The sequence below is a fragment of the Orcinus orca genome, chromosome 20 (assembly GCF_937001465.1).
Source record: "Orcinus orca chromosome 20, mOrcOrc1.1, whole genome shotgun sequence".
Lineage (NCBI taxonomy): Eukaryota > Metazoa > Chordata > Mammalia > Artiodactyla > Delphinidae > Orcinus > Orcinus orca.
Window position 1 is genome coordinate 51,500,443 of NC_064578.1, and position 18,025 is coordinate 51,518,467.

At 58.2% G+C, this 18,025-nt stretch overlaps 2 protein-coding genes across 4 annotated transcripts; one reads left to right on the forward strand and one right to left on the reverse strand.

Annotated features, from left to right (window-relative positions):
- Positions 1-1,805: 1,805 nt before the first annotated feature.
- NTN5 (netrin 5) lies at positions 1,806-10,831 on the reverse strand. 3 transcript variants are annotated; one of them, XM_004271081.4, is made up of 7 exons: positions 10,373-10,831; positions 8,067-8,718; positions 4,939-5,127; positions 4,534-4,683; positions 4,056-4,109; positions 3,761-3,841; positions 1,806-2,432 (listed from the first exon to the last, which is right to left on the reverse strand). In XM_004271081.4, the coding sequence occupies exons 2-7, from the start codon at positions 8,695-8,697 to the stop codon at positions 2,068-2,070; spliced, it is 1,470 nt and encodes a 489-aa protein (XP_004271129.1). In that variant the 5' UTR covers positions 8,698-8,718; positions 10,373-10,831; the 3' UTR covers positions 1,806-2,067. The 3 variants fall into 3 exon arrangements, with proteins under 3 accessions (XP_004271129.1, XP_033286439.1, XP_033286440.1); XM_033430548.2 differs by having other exon boundaries at positions 10,688-10,826; XM_033430549.2 differs by lacking the exon at positions 3,761-3,841 and having other exon boundaries at positions 8,067-10,831.
- On the forward strand, positions 9,846-17,481 carry FUT2 (fucosyltransferase 2). The gene is given in 8 exon segments (XM_033431022.2): positions 9,846-9,899; positions 10,018-10,106; positions 10,204-10,296; positions 10,410-10,520; positions 10,748-10,777; positions 10,875-11,020; positions 16,419-16,580; positions 16,583-17,481. Coding segments are annotated over 8 exon segments (1,530 nt in total). The 3' UTR covers positions 17,428-17,481.
- The last annotated feature ends 544 nt before the right edge of the window (positions 17,482-18,025 follow it).

Consider the following 18,025-nt stretch of genomic DNA (forward strand, 5'->3'; position numbering starts at 1 on the left):
AGGAGAGAAGTAAACCTACATCTGTGATAGGAAGTTACCTCTAGGTTACTATCAGAAGGAAGAAGATAACTTCTCTCCATCCAGGGCAGCTCAGCCAGTCAGGCTGTAGCAGGCCAACCAATGTGAAGCCTCCATACTTTGGACTCCCAGTTTCCTCCAATGGACTCTGGTTATTATAGCCCTTCCCAACTCTCCTCTTTTCCCTATAAAAGCATGTTCCCCTTCCTTGTTCTCTGTATTTGCTTATGGTCACCCATCCTTGCATATCGCTGATTGTGATTTCTCTGCTAGTCCCTAATAAACTCAGTTTTGTTGGTAAAATAGCTGGCCAATATATTTTTTTAAATTTATTTATTTATTTTTGGCAGCATTGGGTCTTCATCGTGTGCAGGCTTTCTCTAGTTGCAGCGAGAGGGGGCTACTCTTCGTTGCGGTGCGTGTGCTTCTCATTGCGTTGGCTTCTCTTGTTGCAGAGCACAGGCTCTGGGCACGCGTGGGCTTCAGTAGTTGTGGCACGAGGGCTCAGTAGTTGTGGCTCGCGGGCTCTAGAGCACAGGCTCAGTAGTTGTGGCGCACGGGCTCTGCGTCATGTGGGATCTTCCCGGACCAGGGCTCGAACCCGTGTCCCCTGCATTGGCAGGCGGATTCTTAACCACTGCACCACCAGGGAAGTCCCTGGCCAATATATTATTAAAGTTTTAAGTAGATGTGAGGGTTAAGTAGTGGGGTAAGTGCCCAATTGAACTGATTTTGAGAAAGGATGGAAAGAGCAAGATAAAGAAATCTAGAACTTTTCTGAAACACAGAACTCTTCTTAGAAAACCCCTTAAAGACTCCTAACTCCTGCTTCAGATATGCCCGCACCCCGCACTTCAGATATGCCCGCACTGAAGCCAAAGGCAAGCCTCCCTATATATAGGATAGTATTGGTAGCTTGGGGGTCAGCCACCTCCTGAAGGCTATTTCCTGCCTTTCTTAGTGTCCTCAGGAGCATACCCAGAACATTGGCGGGAGGGTCTGTTCTCTCTGCCTAGCACCCAATGACATCATGGCCCAGCCTGACTCCCCACTGGCTAAGAGGCCTGCTTTTCTTTCAGGGAAAGAATAGGTTGCTCTCTAGGCACCAGTGGACCTTAAGTCATATCACTTTGTCTGAGATTCCTTCAAAGTACTAGCTCACTTTCTCTCCTGCCAAGGTCACCCAACTTTGAAATTTTTTTGATTGTGGGGGCAGAGGCCAGGGTGACAAGGAAGATCATAGGCCCTGACGGCCTTCCATTCCATAGTACCTAAGCTTCCTGCCTTTTTAACCCCATCCCTCTGGCCTGTAGGTATCCAGCTGTTGGGTGGAATCGAATTCTGCTTAGAACTAAGTGACGTCACACCACTCTGTGGCTCCCAATTGGCTATTCCCTCAGGAAAGGGTTTAGGCTGTGCTTCAAGACCAGGTGAACCCATGAGAACCCTCTTCAGATAGTCAAAGTTCCATTATTCTTTTCTCAGAGACCATCCTGGGGCCATCAGAAACCAAGTGTTTCTCAATCTGGAACTTTCTGGAAATCTGACACTGCTGTGCTTTCCTCAGGTGTATTTCCCGCCTTTTCTAGCCACCTCCCCTCCCACCGGCTTTAACTAATCGTCAGGCAATATAAATCTGACTAGCACCCAGTGACGTCATACCAGCTTTTTCATTGGATTGGCTATTCTGTCAGAGAGCTGTAGCCATATTCGGCTCCACCGATTTCCTCGTGGCCTTCTTCATTTGCCCCTCAGATACCCTCCCAGCACAGGTCAGGGGTTTGTAGCCGACTTTCCCCAAGAGTTGAGACTTTATTGAGGGGACTAGCTGCGTAGGTCACAGGTCGAGTGTCCTAGCCAGAGACCAAGAGGTTTGCCGCCTTTATTTAAAAGTCCCTCATGCCTCCTCGGTGCTGGCACATGCAAGTGACGTCAGGGGCTCTGCGGCGTCTGATTGGCTTGCTGGGGGACGCACCGTCGAGGTAGAAGACTCCTCTGGCGGTTGCTTCCAGTCCCTCCCTTGGAGTTTGAGGCCGCCTGGCTCCGGCTCTAGATCCTGGGTTCAGGGCTCGGGGTCGAAGGCCGCAGGCCGTGGCAGCCCCCAGCGTGCTCCTCCTGCTGCAGCCGCCGCAGCGGCCGGGCCCAGCGTGGCCTCCAGGGCAGCGCGAGGCCATGGCGGTCGAGGACGAGGCGCGCGGGGTCGGGGCCGGCGGCCGCGCTGCCCAGCAGCAGGTAGTGGGTGGCGGGCCGCAGGCGCAAGCAGCCACAGGCCAGGTCGGCGCGGGGCACCCAGGCGTCCTGGCCGCCGCGGCGCACAGGCCACGCTGGCTGCTTGTATACAGCCAGGACGCGCACGGCCAGCCGCTGCCACGCCGGGCCCGCCGCCTCGGACGCCAGCACCTGCGCACGGAGCACTGCGGGGAGGGGAGATGTCAGGCCTGGGCGGTGGGGAGGCTCCGGGTCCCGTGGGGTCAGTCCTGGTGGGGAGGGGCCCGGGGCCCGGGACCCGAGAGTGGGCTTCCGGGATCGCATCAGTAGGGAGAGACCTTGAACCTTTGAGGGTGAGAGGTCTGGGGGTCTGGCTGTGTGCTGTGAGGAGTGAGATCTTTCTGGGGAGATGGGTCAAAGCAAGGAGAGTGGGGCTTATGGAGCGATAGGTTGGGTCACAGGATTGTGATTGGGAAGGCGGGGGAGGTGGGGGTTACTCTGGAGAGGGAGGCCAGACAGGGCGAGGAACCCAGGGGCCTACCAGGAATATGCCAGATGGGGTGCTTTGGGGGTCATATTAGAAGCAGTGGGTACAGGGATTACTTAAAGGGTTAGAGGTCCCAGGAGGACCCTGCAGTGGGTGGGGCTGGGAACAAGGCCCAAGAGGCAAGTCCAGATCTCTAATGCCAAGGGGTCAGAAGGTATTAGGAGCAGACAGAGCCCTTGGAAAACAGGGGTATTGCCATGGGAGGGATCTGCATTTAGGATTAATTTGGGGGCCAGAAGGAGATCAGTCCTTGGAAGCTGAGGGTCGAGGTCATACTAGTGGTGATTCAGAGACGTGTCCTCTCTGAGGGGGTGAGGTGAGACGTGTTGGGAGCAGGACTCTGGCAGACAAGCTGGGTCTTTGGGGCAGAAGATCCCTGTGGGAGGTGGGGGGAGAAGCCTCCACCTTTGAAGTTCAAGGACACTAGTGGGCAGATGCTGAGCCTCAGGGAGGAGAGGTCTGGGATCCTATACCATTGAGGGAAGTAACTGGGACTGGGCTGAACTCATTGTCCAAGAGAGCCTGCAGCCACAGGCCCTGGGGTCGGGGGCTGGTGTGGACTGGTGGATTAGGAAACTGTGGGGTGAGTCTGTGGGAGTGGGGCTCCGATATCTCAGACCCTGATAGGAGGCAGGGGGTCTGAGACAGACAAGACGGTGCAAGGATCCCTTCCATTCAACCAGTTGCCCTTTCTCCTTCCATCCTCAGGAGGCCACCTCCCTCCCTCAGAGACGTCAGGCTGAAGGAGATCGTGAAACTGCAAGGCCAATAACATGGGGAGAGAGGAGACCTAGGACGGTAGGGAGCGCCCCTTCCCCACCGCCCCTTCTGCCCATTGTCTGCTGTCCTGTTAGGTTCTAGATCAGGAAAGGCCCTGTAGAGTCCAACACCCCTTCCCATTTAAGCTGAGGAAACTGAAGGCCAGAGAAGGGGGTGGCTTGCAGCAGATCAGAGCCCCTGCTGGCCCTTTTCCTCCCCAGCACTCACCGTACTCCTGCTGGCAGTACCTCCGAAGGCTCATGTGTACCCTGGTGTCCGAGATATTGCAGTAGTTTTGACACTGAGGGTCTGGGGAGGGTCACGCTGCAGTGGGCTCCTGAGGCCTGGACTACAGCGTTCTGCCCCTGCCCATCCCCTGCATTTCATCTTGACGGACAGCTGGGGTGCCTGAACCCTTGGGGACTGGGCTTGGTGGAACACACCTGGATCCCCACCTGGAGGCCCAGTCAGCCCATCCCTGATCCCTCTTGCTGCCAGGGGTTTCTAGGCCAGCCAGTCTTACCTGAGCTGTAAGCATGAGGGGTTGTAGCAAGGGTGGTGGTTGCCTCTGGAATTCCTGTGAAAGAGCAGAGGAGAGACAGGGCCTTAGTGCCTCCCATGCGCAGCCCGCTCCCCCCGAGGAAGCAGGCTTCCAGACCCCAAATGTCTATTCCCCTGAGGCCCAAGAGTGGAAGCACACTTCGCCTTTCTCCCCCAGGACCTGGAGTCCTGGTCCCTGGCCACTTTCTTAAGACTCAGAAGCCCAGGTCCCCAGCCCCTTCCTCCCTCAGACCCAGGTATCCAGGCTCCCACCCTCTTCGTCCCCAAGATGGAGGAGACTGGACTTTCAGTCTTCACCTCCCTAAGGACTCAGAGTCCGGCCTCCACTCTCTAGCTTCCGTCTCCTACGGAGCAGGTCCTCACAACACCTGCCCCCTGGAGATCTGGGATGTCTCCTTCCCACCCCCCTTCAGACTTGGGCCCTGTCCCTCAGGACTCACGCTGGCAGGGCATCCTTGGGGAGCGGCTCTGCTGGTAGCCAGGACCGCAGCGGCTGCATGTCAGGCCAGTGACCCCTAACTTGCAGGAGCACTGCCCACTGGTCTGGTTGCAGGTACCACCTGTCGCCCCGATAGGATGGCACTGGCAGGCTACATGAGGAGAGGAGCTGGGGATGTGCAGTGCAGGCTCCCAGCCTCTTCCTCCCCAAGGACTGAGGAGACTGGAATTCCCTGGCCACTCCTCCTCAGACCCAGGATCCAGGCCCCCGGCCCCTCCCCCCTCAGACCCAGGATCCAGGCCCCCGGCCCCTCCCCCCCCCGACCCAGGATCCAGGCCCCCGGCCCCTCCCCCCTCAGACCTGCCTGCCTCCTTTCCCTCTAGGCTGGGCTTCAGGCTGCACTCACCCCTGCAGGCCTTGCGGCTGTTGATAGGCTGGCTAGGGTCCCTCCAGAACCCCGGCTGGCAGTAGTGGCAGTGCCGCCCGGCTGTGTGGTGGCGGCACCGCTCACAAACACCCCCACTCCGGCCGCCCGACAGCCTGAACAGCTCAGAGTTGAACCTACAGCGTCGGGCGTGCTGGTTGCAGGAACAGGCTAGGAACAGGATGGAGTAAGGGCACATCAGGCCCGGCTCTCTGTTCCCCTTTCCCAGCTTTCTCCCCACTGCCCTCAGGAAAGAGACTGCCTGGGGGTCCCTAGGTAAGTGTGGGTCCTAGAAGCTCTTCGTTGTCATCCTTAAAATGGGTGCACTGGACTGGAGCTGCATGAGCCCGAGAGGAGTGGTGAATGTGCTGGATGTCTGTGTAAAACCAGGGGGTGTAAAGAAGAGTGGCGGCTCTGGGCCTAGGCTGTGGAATCAGACCCCCGCGTGTAAGTGTCTCACTGTTTCCGTGGGCAAGTGACGACTCCTTTCTGTAGCTCAGTCTGCTTTGCTGTAAAATGGCATTTATAGTGTCTACTTCATGATCTTGAAATGCAACCACCTACGTAAACGGTGCTTACTTAACTCCGTACCCGACACAGAGCATGCCCTTGCCCGTTTAGCACATCCACGTGCCAGGCGCCATGTGCTGAGTGCTTGGCATATTTCCTTCTCACAGCAGCTCTGTGAGACTGGGGCTGTCATCATCCCTATTTTATGGATGTGAGCACTGAGGCAGAGAGGCGAGGTCATCTGCCCAAAGAAACTCAGCTGAGGGGTGGTCAGAGGCAGGATTGCAGCCCAGGCGCCCTCCAGTGCTTCTCATACAGCTCACATGAGGCCCACTTACCATGTACATCTTGCTGGGGAGTGTTGATCGGATTTTCAAAAGCAGCGGCTCTCAAACCTTACCGCTTATCCAGATTACGGGGGAAATGTTTCAAAAGAGCAACACAGATGCCAGGGCCCATCCCAGGGCTTCTGTGGGTCCAGGGGCCTGTATGTCTAGCAAGCATCCCAAAGTGAGATGCCGATGCAGGGAGTTCATGGACCACTCTTTGGAGAGATGAAAGGAGTTTTTGACTCCAAGAGGTTTGAGAGGCCTGTGAGATGCCGATGCGGGGAGTTCATGGACCACTCTTTGGAGATATGTAAGGAGTTTTTGACCCCAAGAGGTTTGAGAGGCCTGGACTGGCAGGGCCCCAAGGAGTAGCGGGAAGGTCAGGGAGCTGGGACAGCTGTGTGTTCTTGGGAAAATGACTCCCCCTCTCTGAGCCTCAGTGTCCTCCCATCCAGTGGGGATCTCAGTTCCTCTCTCAAGGGATTTTGTAGGCATTAGGGATGGCAGCACTCTTGAGATTATCAATCAGTAGAGTTGGGCTTTGGATTCTATAAAGCCCACAGCTCCGCCACAGGAGTTAGTCTCATCCTGTCTGCCCAGACCCTTCTCCATCACAACACTGTTGGTCTGTTACCCAGGTTCGGAGGGTCGGCTGCCCAGCTCAGCCTGAGGGGATGTGGTGATCCACAGAGGGACAGCCTCCCCAGCTCCCAGGCCCTGTCCTCCCCCAGGATGGACCCCACCCCACCCTTAGGCCACGTGATTCTCCCCTCCCTCACTCCCCTGTAGGGGCATCAGATCTTACTGGTAGGAATGGGCCAACTGGACAGAGGCCTGGGATGATGAGAACAGCGGGTCAAAGGGGACCCAAGTGTGATGAGAACAGAGTGGGGAGCAGAGGACAGCTGGGATGGTCTGTAAGTTAGTCCACTCGACATTGCAGGAAGACGTAGAGGGGGAGAGGGGCAAAGGATGTGTGAGGTGGAGAGAGAGGGAGGTCCAGGAGCGAGAGAATGGAGGGTGTGTGTGTGTGTGTGTGTGTGTGTGTGTGTGTGTGTGTGTGTATCTATCCATGGAGTGGAGTTAGCAAGGCCATGTAACACACTCAGACTCTAGCAAGGCTGCAGGCTGGAGGTGGGATGAGGAGGGCTGTCTCTGAGGAGAGCCGCTGGAGGGATGGGGAAGGGCCCAGACTCAGGCCCAGTCTGGAAGCCCTGAGGATGGGGGAGGGCATTGAGTGGGGCCTGGGGAGCTCTGGTCCAGCTGGAAGGCTGGTGGATGGCCCAGCCTCTCGGAAGACTTCTCTGAGTCCAGTCCCAGCACTGCCCCTTGCTGACAGTGAGACGTAGAGCAAGTGACACGTCCCCTTGGGCCTCACCCTCCTCGTCTGGGCAATGGTAACATTGGCGGAATCAGATAACTCTTCCTCCGTGCCAGGTCCTGTATCAGGCTTTATTCTAAGGACTTTATTTTAATGTATTGAATTTTCACTACAGCCTGTAAAGGAAGGGCTGTTACTATCCTCACATTACAGGTGAGCCAATGGAGGCAAAGAGAGGTTTGGTCATTTGTTGGGGGTCACACAGCCAGGAAGCAGAGAAGCTGGGATTTGAGCCCAGGCAGTCTGGCTGGCTGCTGAGGCCATGCCCGTGTCTGCTGCCCGAGAACATCTAGTGTGACAGCACATAAAGGTGGCTGGCAAGGACAAGCTAAGACCCTTGGGCTTCTGCTCCTGAGCTCAGATCCCAGCCATGTCATTGCGCAAGGGACTTCCCAGCTCTAGCCTCAGTCTCCTCATCTGTAAAATGGGCTTGATGCAATACCTGCCCTGCACATAGTAGTTGCTGGATAAATATGTGTCTAATGAATAAATCCTTACCCCCTGTGGTTGATTTGATGATTCCGAAAATGTCCAGTTGCCCTGTTTTCCTACAGCCACTCAGTAAATACCACCTGAGCACCTGCGCCAAGCCAGGCCCTGGGCTGGGAGCTCAGGAAATGTTATCCATATCACCATCACCGTGATCAAGTGTCGGGGAGACGCTGGAGCCCCCTAATGGGCATGTAAGCAGCTGGAAGTCTGGGGACAGCACAGGTGGTGGGGAGGGAGTGGGCGGAAGCGAAGAGGGGGACTGGCTGGAGGACAGTATGGGGAGAAGCAAGGGGCATGCAGCTCTGGGGAGGGGGAGAACATCCTGCCCCTCAGGGAGAAGGGCCCAGCTGCTGGAGACCTGTGGCCAGCTGGCGGGTCAGGGTGGGCCCAGGACTCACGCAGGCAAGGGTGAGGGTGCCGGGGCGTGGCAGGCCGCCAGGGCCAGTCGCGGTGGGACGGGCGGCAGCTCTCACACCCTGGGCCGGTGGTGTGGTGGCGGCAGCGGCAGCGGGGCGGCCGGTCACGGGCAGCACAGCGGGCTGCGTGGCCATGGCACTGGCAGCGGCCTCTCACTCCTGCTGCTGCCAGCCCTGCCTGGCCCCCGAGCTCCACACGGAGGTGACTGGCCACCACCCTGGCCTTAGGGCCCAGTGGGGCTCGGAAGGTCACCGTCTCGGGGCCTCCCAAGGCCCCCGGCCAGGCGGGTCTGCGCCACAGTGATCTCCAGGGCCCTCCGGTGGCCCAGGTGGCAGACAGGACCAGGGCTGGGGGTCCTGGGGTGCAGAAGCGCAGGCTGACGGACGTCAGGAGGAAGGGGCCACCCAAAGCCAGGATCAGACTGCCATTGCAGGTGGCCCGGGGGCCGAGATCCGCCCCCGGGGAGGGGATGCAAGCCTGGGGACAGGAGGCAGCCATGCTGGCCAGCTGGGTCACTGGTGGGAGACAGAAGCGGGGGCGGCCCCCTGGATGGTAGCATGGGTCTGCGCTGGCCTGGCTCAGGAGGAGCAAGAGGGCAAAGGTCACTGGCATGGTTCTGGCGGAGGCAAGTACCTGGAGAGGAGACGAGTGTCTGGGCAGGGGGCCTCAGGCCGCCCTCGGGGGTCAGCCTCCAGCCCGCTCCCCAGGCTCCCTGAGGAACCCCAGCATTCCACCCCCAGCCCTGCCCCAGACCCCTCCCGGCTGCTTCTGAGCGAGGAAAATAGTTCCATCTGGGGAGAATTACTGTTTACATAACCCAAAGGGGAAAGAACGCAAGCAAAATCGAGAATTTTGCCTGAACTAATCCGTAGCTTAACACCCCAGAGCTATCCGTCAGTGTCGAGGGGCAGGGGGCCCTGGGGAGAAGGCAGGGAGGGGGGACAGATGGGGAAACCCAAAGAGGGGGCAAGGGGGAGAAAGGAGGAGCCGGGTGGGCAGGGGAGGGGGAGTTAGAGAAAGATGAAGACTTAGTGGCAAAGAAATGGAGAAAGGGGCCGACAGAGGCACAGACGGCAAAGACAGAGTCGCGGGGGCAGAGGTGAGTGAAGGGCAAGGGCCAGGCAGGGAGAAGGAACTGCGAGGAGAGAGGACGGACACAAGGGGAGACCAGGAGGCAACCAGAGTCCACAGGGTGGGGGGCAACGGGTCCCAGGGAGCCTGGGGGCTGAGACAGACAGGTGGGCAGGGGGCTCAGAGACACCTGTGAAGCAGGAGGAGCACAGGCAGGCCCGCAGGCCTGACCGGGGAGGCGGAAGGGGGCGGGGAGCAGAAGCAGGAGGCCAGGCCCATGGGGATTGGGATCAGAGTGGAGGCCCTTTCCCACGTGGGGCCCTAACCGTGTTCTCCACGCCCAGGGCACGGAGGGGGATTATCACCAAACAACCCAAACAACCAGGCCTCCCTGCCACCCAGCCCTAGCCTCCACCCGCTCTTAACCCTTTCTCACCCAGGTTCAAAGCCCCAAGAGCTGTGCTGAGGGACCCGATGGGGACGGGGATGCCTGGGGGCTGGAAGCCTGGGCTGGGAGGGCAGACCCCTGGTTTCCCCTTGGGGCTCGCGATGGGAGGACCCTGTGCTTGCATTTCTGATAACCTCTGCCCTCCCCACCCTCCACTGCCATCCTAGGCCTCAGGGTCCGGCAATCAGAGCCCCCGCATTCCCCTCCAGTCCTAAGGTCCCCAGAGCAGAAGGGGGAACAGATGTCGGGGGTGGCGGGTACTAAAGGAGGAGAGGAGACAGGGCAGGGCCAGATGGTAGGGCGTCCGCAGGGACCAGCAGTCCAGAGCCGGGGGTGGCAGGATCGAGGATGGACCCGGAGCGGAAATGCGCGCCCACCCACCCCACCGCCCCCCCCCCCCCCCGGGCTGGCAGCCCCTGATGAGGAGCCCACTCGGGTCTGGGGGCCTTGGAGCCCTTCTGGGCCCCAGTGTCCAGGCCCCTGGCTCTGAATCTGGACCCGGGTTTGTGCCCCAGCTGGGAGTCGAAGAGGTAGCAGTGGGTGCGGGTGGGTCCCGTTCTCCCAGCCTGATTTCACAGCCCGCAGCGTTCCCACCGCAGTCGCCTGGTGCGGAGGCCGCCTCCCCCGCCCCAGACGACGGGCGTGGCCCTCCGCACCTCCCGAGGAGGAGCCTGGCGCCATTTTGAGCTCTTGTGCCGGGCATTTGCCCCCGATCCCCGGCACCGGCCTTGTTAAGGGGCTCGCCCCATCTCCCACCTCCTCTCTTGCCTGGGCGGTTCACGGGGTACCGCTTTCTGGCCCCTAGTACCCCGGGCAACCGGCTGCGTCCCACGGTGTTCCTGGGGGATCCAGACGCCACCGCCTGCCACTGGGGAGCCCAGATGTCCGGCCCCCAGTCCCTGCCCCTCTGGAGACTGTAGCCCACCCTGGCCCCCACTTTAAGGGGCAGAGTCTAGCCGTGTACCCACCAGGTCCAGGGTCAGGCCTCTTGCCTGGGCAGTGTGGGGTTCCACCTGGGACCCAGGCCCTTTCCCCGGCTTCTTTTGCACACACCCCACCCTTCACCCCTGTCGTCGTCCAAACCTGTGCCCTGGAAGAGACTGTCCTCTGCAGTCAGCCGCTCACGGCCCTTCCCTCCCGCAGGAGCTTGGCGGCCAGCGTGGGCTCTCGGGAGTGAGTGCAGAGTGGCTGTTCTCAGCCCCCGGGCTAGTAGGGGTTCTGGGCGGGAGCTCAGAGCAGAGCCTAAGAATCCAACACCACCCCGCCCCAGTCCCCTCGCCAAGGCAGCCACGCTCTCCCCGCAGGGACGCCGGGCAGCCACGCCACCCGGCGCTGTGTGGGACATGAGCGCCGTTGCCCCCCAGGGGCCCGCAGCTGGACAGCCCCGAGCAGGCTGGCCCAGAGGGCTCAAGGCAGGTAGGAGGGGACGGCGGCCAGACGGCCTTCCGGGGCCTGGGGTGCGTGCTCCCCGCACACCCCGCCCCTGCCCCGCCGGCTCCTGACTCCTCGGTGCAGGCAGGCTCGGGCTGAGCCCCAGCACGTGGCGGCTGTGATCAGGCAGGGGCTGGCCTGCTGGGGAGCGCGCCGCCCTCAGGGCCGCTGACGCTGAGGCGGGACGTGGGCCTCTGGCTCTGTGACCCCAAGCCAGCCCCTCCTGCCCTCTGGAACCTTCTGTCCGCTGTGGGTCAACTGAGCATGAAGGTCAGTCGCTTTCAAGCCTTAAAAAGTCAGTGCTCTTTGAAGGGTCGCACCACCCACCTGGAAACCCAAAGACTTGGGCTGCTTTCTAAGGTGGTGGGGAAGGAGGAGGGGGAGATATGAATGCCTGGGACCTTGGTGGTTCTAGCGGCTGGAGGGAGAAGTCAGGGACCCCCGGGGGGGACTGAGCTCAAAGCGGATCCCTCCATGGCCAGTTTACTGTGAGGCCTCAACACTTCACTCATGACCCTTTCATGCAAATGTTGCCCTCAACTCCATTACATATCCGAATGGTTTTTTTTTTTTTTTTTTTTGTCCGAATGGTTTTGACTAGAAAAATAACATTTTTCTTCACTTCCCCCTGAGGAAAGCAAGGGCCTCAGGAGGATGGGGCGCCACATTAGCTGCTGTGGCCTAGAGTGCATTGATTGTGGCATAGCGTGGGCCCGACCCCGACAGGGATTTGGGGACCCAGTGTCTGGGGCGGGAGGGCACAGCCAAGGCTCCCCTTGATTCTGGTTCTGGGTGACCCTCACAGCCGGCAGTGGAGAGGCAGCCCCGGGGGCAGGAGGCAGGGTGGGGACATGGGTAAGCCTCGGCGAGGAGGAGGAGTTGTTAGCTGCAGGAGAAGGAGACGCCACCAAGTCAGAGGGGGACATGTGAGATCGCGGGCGGGCGGCCTGATGGACAGAGTAACTAGTGCAGTACTCGCCGCGCTGATCCATTCAGCTGGTGCTCACTGACTTCCTACTGTGTGTCTGACGCTCTGCTGACCGCACGAACACGTGCAGCAGCCCGTCCTTGCCAGGCTCACAGTCCAGAAAGCAAGATTGCGACAAAAAAGTAGGAAGTCATTATGTTCTAGAGAAAGATGGAAGGTGACAAATGCTTTGGAGCAAAAGCAAGTAGGGAAGTAGTTTGGGGGGCGGGGGGCAGGGGGACACATTTGGGCTGAGACCTGGAGGAGGTGAGGGCAAGATGCCCACGTGGGCATCAGGGCAGGAGGACCCAGGCACAGGGAGTGGCCAGTGCAAAGGCTAATTTTGCTGTCAGAGAAAACTCAGGAAGAAGGTTTAGGTCTCACTTTATCCACCACCACCCCCTCCCCCCGCCCCAGGGACTAGAAGTTTCTTAAGCTAATATTCCCTGGAGGGAAGCTAGCTGTCTCACTTTTGCTTTTAATAGTCTGAGCTGCCTGAGGCGATTATCACCCCTGAAGGGGCCTGGGGTGGGGGGTAGAAGCAGAGAGCAGAGAGGAAACAACTCCCCGAGTTGGGGAGGAGACTTTGGGGGGAAGGGGCAGTTCCTCAAGTATGGGGCACCTTTACCCTCACAGCGCCCCAGAGGCAGGACCTCCCAGGGCCACAGCTCTGAGCTGGGCTCAGCAGGGTGGGACCCACACCTCTGGGCTTCCAGAGACATCTTTCATCCCTATCTCGGTGACGCAGCAAGCACAGAGGCCCCAGGAGGCAGGGCATGTCAGAGCCCCTGAATAGCTGCACTGGGAGTGTGCGGCTGAGTACCGCTTCCTCAGGACGCAGTGGAAAAATCCAGGCTCGTAATTATGAGCACAGGTTCCCGAACCACACCGGTTTCAAACCCAGGCCCCACGTCTTTCCTAGCTGCGTGGCCCAAAGCAAGTTTCTTAACCTGTCTGTGTCATAGTTTCCTCTTCTGTTAAATTGGCATTAAAAAGTGCCTTCCTCATGGGAGATCACAAAGACCAAATGAGTGAAGATAGGCCTACAGTCTAATATCTGAAACTCTGTGGACCAGACATGCCGCAGAACCGGTGTTTTGACACCATCGTGGGGTGCACAGGTTATATTTTATATTTTACAACTCCCCCGGCGGGGTCTGGGCAGCATCCCATAATCAAACATTATTGTTTCTGCAAGCAGAACACATGGGTGTTTGCTCCAAAATAAATGAAGTCTATGAATAGCGGCACGTCGGTTCAGATTTTGTCCCCGAGTGAATTCAACTCAGGTTGGGGTTTGCCAGCAATCTTCATGAAAATGGTCAGTAAGGAATCGTGGACCAGGATATAAGCACTGAAACCAGTGCCTGGCTTGAGTCGGGAACCACAGAAGCACCAGCTTTGGTTCATTACTTCCTGTGGCTTTTCAGTTGTGTAGGCTCATGAGAGGCCAGGAGAGGGAGCTCTTGAGGCTGGAGGACAGAGGTGGCAGCCAGACTGGGCTACCTGATGTGCAGAGCCCAGTGCAAAATGAAAACCCGGGCTGCGTTGCTCTCGCTTATGGAGACTTTCTAGACGGCTAGAGCAGAGCAGGGACCCTGTGCAACTGCACGAGTCGCACACCGTGGAGGTGACCCTGGGTGGGTACCTCTGTCCTCAGCTGGTTTCTCCTCCCCAGTAGCCCTGGCTCCAGTCCCTGCTCAGCTTGCCTGCGGGCTTTGAGACCAGCCTGGGGCTCTGGCTGAGCTGACCAGAGGCGGAAGCTTGAGTCCTCCTCTGCGCAGGACCCCAGGCAGGGCCTGAGCTGGACAGGCTGTGTGATAAGGATTGGCTCAGAGCTGTCACCAGCCCAGCGAGAAGAGGGGCTCAGGGGCAGATTTAGTTTGCTTTTTGGAGACTAAAGCAGCGAGCAAGGCATTTCTTGTACATCTCAGGGGAGGGAGCGTAATATATGCTTCATGTGGTAAGAGTCAGCTGACCTCACTGGGAACCCACGTTGAATGTGAGACCCTTGAGGAGGGCCCAAGAGTGTTCAGATTTCCCACAGGGGTCAGATTAATAAAGTGAGGAGCCCTGAAATATATGAGGAAGAGGAGGCGGAGAGTGGAGGTGAGGCGCACAGAGCCCTGACATTTAAGGGGGCCAGTGGAGGGAGAGATGGGGAGCCTGAGGGGGTGAGATGGAAGCCAGATAAGGAAGGGCGGGGGGCCACACAATCCAGGGCTTCTGTAGGGGCGTTGGGGGTCTCCTGAGCTGCAGGCACTGGGACAGCCACAGGGAAACCACAGCTACCTGGTCAGGGGAACGGAGGAGGGGAGAGGACACAACAGGTCAGGACACACTGGAGACCCAGCGTGAAAAGACCGTTTCTGGGAGCCCAGGGGAGAGCTGGAGGAGAGATGGACTGAAAAAGAAGCAACCCCTGAAGAAGGGATTCTCCACCCCATTACAAGGATGGGGAAACTGAGGTTCATGGAGCCCAGGCAGAGGCAGGAGCTGGAGGGAGTCTGGGTAGGTTCAAAAGTGTAGGCTTCCCTGAGCTAGCATGGCACGCCCACTGCAGTCAACAAGACAGACAGTAGTGAGTGTTGGCGAGGATGTGGAGAAATCAGAGCCCTCATACACTGCTGGTGGGAATGGAAAATGAGGCAGCTGCTTGGAAGCCAGTCTGCAGTTCCTGAAGGTGTTAAACACAGAGTTAGTTATCACATGACGCAGCGATTCCACTCCTAGGTAAATACCAGAAGGAAATGAAAACTTAGGTCCACACAGGGATTTGGACATGCGTGTTCACAGCAGCATGATTCATAATTCCCCAAAGTGGAAACAACCCAAATGTCTAGCAACTGATGAACTGATAAATAAAACGAGGGCTATCCCTGCCGTGGAATATTAGTCGGCTGTAAACAGAAATCAGTGACATACTAACACACGCTGCAACGTGGATGAGCCTTGAAGATAGGACACTGAGTGAAAGAAGCCAATCACAAAGCTACTTACTATGTGATTCATTTATGTGCAGCACGCAGAGTAGGCACATCCACGGAGACAGAAAGGTTAGCTGGAGGGCGGCGGCGGGGAGGATGGGAAGACTGGGGGTGGGGATGGCTAAGGGGCGCAGGGTTTCTTCTGGGGGTGATAAAACTTTTCTAAAATTAATTGTGATGGTTGCCCAACTCTGTGAATATACGAAAAGCTGTCGTACACTTTAAATGGGAGAATTGTACGCTATTTGAATATTATCTCCATAAAGTGGTTACCAACAAGAAAGAAGAAGAAGGGCTCATCGGAGACCTAACTATAAAAAAAGCTAAATCTAGGCAGCTAGAGGTGGCAACGCAGAGAGAATGGTACAGAGGCAGGAGGTGGGAACTGGCGGACCCTTAAGTCCTGGTCCGGAAATGGCACAGTGTCACTTCTGCCATATGTGATTGGCCAAGGCAGTCACAGGCCCACCCAGAGTCAGGGAAGGAGCGTCCAAGACTCTGCAGCAGCTTGAATCCACCACATCCACTGACGGTAGCGGGAAGCACTTAGCGCTTGCCATGGCAGGGGCCCTTCCGGGAGCCCGGCATGCAGGGGCTATGGTTAGCCCCATTTTCTGGAGAAGACTGAGCCCCAGGGAGTTAACTAACATGCTCCGGGTTGGCCAGCAGGAGGCAGAGTCTGCACATGAACCTGGGCTTGTCTAGCCTCACAGTCTAGGTTCTGAACCTGTGTATATGCAGCCTTAATAGATTCGTGAGCTCCCGGGGATGCGTGTAGTAAACACTCTAGAAGTCTTTATTTTCCAAGACTTATACAGAGTGCCTTCTGTATGCTAGGCACTGTTCTAAAAATGTTACAGATTAGGTAGTTCTGTTAGGTTGGACCATATGAAATGGCTGTTTGTGTAGGAAAAAATATGGTTGAATATTGGCACTCTCAAATGGTTCAACTCTGTCATCGCTTTTTTTTTTTTTTTTGCGGTACACGGGCCTCTCACTGTTGTGGCCTCTCCCGTTGCGGAGCACAGGCTCCGGACGCGCAGGCTCAGCGGCCATGGCTCACGGGCCCAGCCGCTCCGCGGCATGTGGGATCTTCCCGGACCGGGGCACGAACCTGTGTCCCCTGCATCGGCAGGCGGACTCTCAACCACTGTGCCACCAGGGAAGCCCTCAGTCATTGTTTTTTAATGGGCAAGGAAACTGCGATTCAGGAGTAACTTGACTAAAGTCGCACAGCTGGTAAGGGGTGGAGCTGGGATTTAAACCCAGGCCAGAGGGGTCCAGGGTCTGTGCTCTAACACCTCCACGGTGGGCCATTAGACACGCCTGGATGGGCTGAGTGAGCCAATGAACAAGTGGTTTGGGGTGGGGTGAGCGAATGAACTCATGCCCCATCCCTCCTGAATCAAGTCGTCTCTCCTCCCCGCAGCCACCGTGAGATTCTGGGCTACTTGCCCTTCCTTGTCCACCATCTACTTCCTCTTTGTCATCTTTGCCGGGTCCACCATTTTCCACTGCCTCCAGCACCTGGCCCGGGTGCCCGCCCCCTGGGCCTACCCGGGCCGCGTGGTCCTGTTCCCCAGACACCTGCCCTGGGGGGCATGTCCACCATCAACTCCAAAGGCCGCCTGGGGAACCAGATGGGGGAGTACGCCACCCTGTACGCCCTGGCCAAGATGAATGGGCGGCCGGCCTTCATCCCGCCCCAGATGCACAGCACGCTGGCCCCCATCTTCAGAATCACCCTCCCCGTCCTGCACGACACCACGGCCAGCAGGATCCCCTGGCAGAACTACCCCCTGAACGACTGGATGGAAGAGCGGTACCGACACATCCCGGGAGAGTACGTGCGCCTCACCGGCTACCCCTGCTCTTGGACCTTCTACCACCACCTCCACGCCGAGATCCTCCAGGAGTTCACCCTGCACGACCACGTGCGCGAGGAGGCCCAGAATTTTCTGCGGGGTCTGCAGGTGAATGGGAGCCGGCCGAGCACCTACGTAGGGGTCCACGTGCGCCGGGGGGACTACGTCCACGTTATGCCCAACGTGTGGAAGGGCGTGGTGGCCGACCGGGGCTACCTGCAGCAGGCCCTGGACTGGTTCCGGGCTCACTACCGCAGCCCACTCTTCGTGGTCACCAGCAGCGACATAGCCTGGTGCCGGCAGAACGTCAACAGCTCCCTCCGGGTCGTGGTGTTTGCCAACAACGGCCTGCAGGGCTCACCCGCCAGGGACTTTGCACTATTCGCGCAGCGTAACCACACTATCATCACCATGGGCACCTTTGGGATCTGGGCCGCCTGCCTCACTGGTGGGAACACCATCTACCTGCCCAACTTCCCCTTCCACGTGGTCTTTAAGCCCCAGGTGGTCTTCCTGCCGAAGTGGGTAGGCACCGCAGCCAACCTGGGGCAGGCTAGAGAGAATGGCCCCTAGCCCCGCTCATGTCCCGGCCTCACCCTTGGGCCCAACAGCACTGTGTGGGGTGCAGCGCATGGGCTGTCACACCTGAGTTTAAATCCAGGCTGCTCTGCTTCCCAGCTGGGTGACTTTGGATGAGTGACTTAACCTCTCTGTGCCTTAGTGTGCCACCTGAAAAAACGAACATAATGCAGCTCCTCGTGAGAATGCAACGAATTCATTTGGTGTCTTGGAAACAGGTGGTAAGTGCGGACCACTAACATGTATGTGGTTGGCATGCCCTGGACATTTGGACTGCTTTGAAATGGAAATGTATTTTTGCCCTCTCCTTCTTTATAGATCCGGGAGCATGGAGTCCAAATACTTGGTACTTGCCTCCTTGGAGGGTTTGGCGATGCAACTCTTCCTGCCTTCAAGTAAAGAGGAGCTGGGTATTTTTGGCAGCTAAGAATTCAGGCTTGGGTTTCCCTGGTGGCGCAGTGGTTGAGAGTCCGCCTGCCGATGCAGGGGACACGGGTTCGTGCCCTGGTCCGGGAAGATCCCACATGCTGCGGAGCAGCTGGGCCCATGAGTCATGGCCGCTGAGCCTGTGCGTCCGGAACGGGAGAGGCCA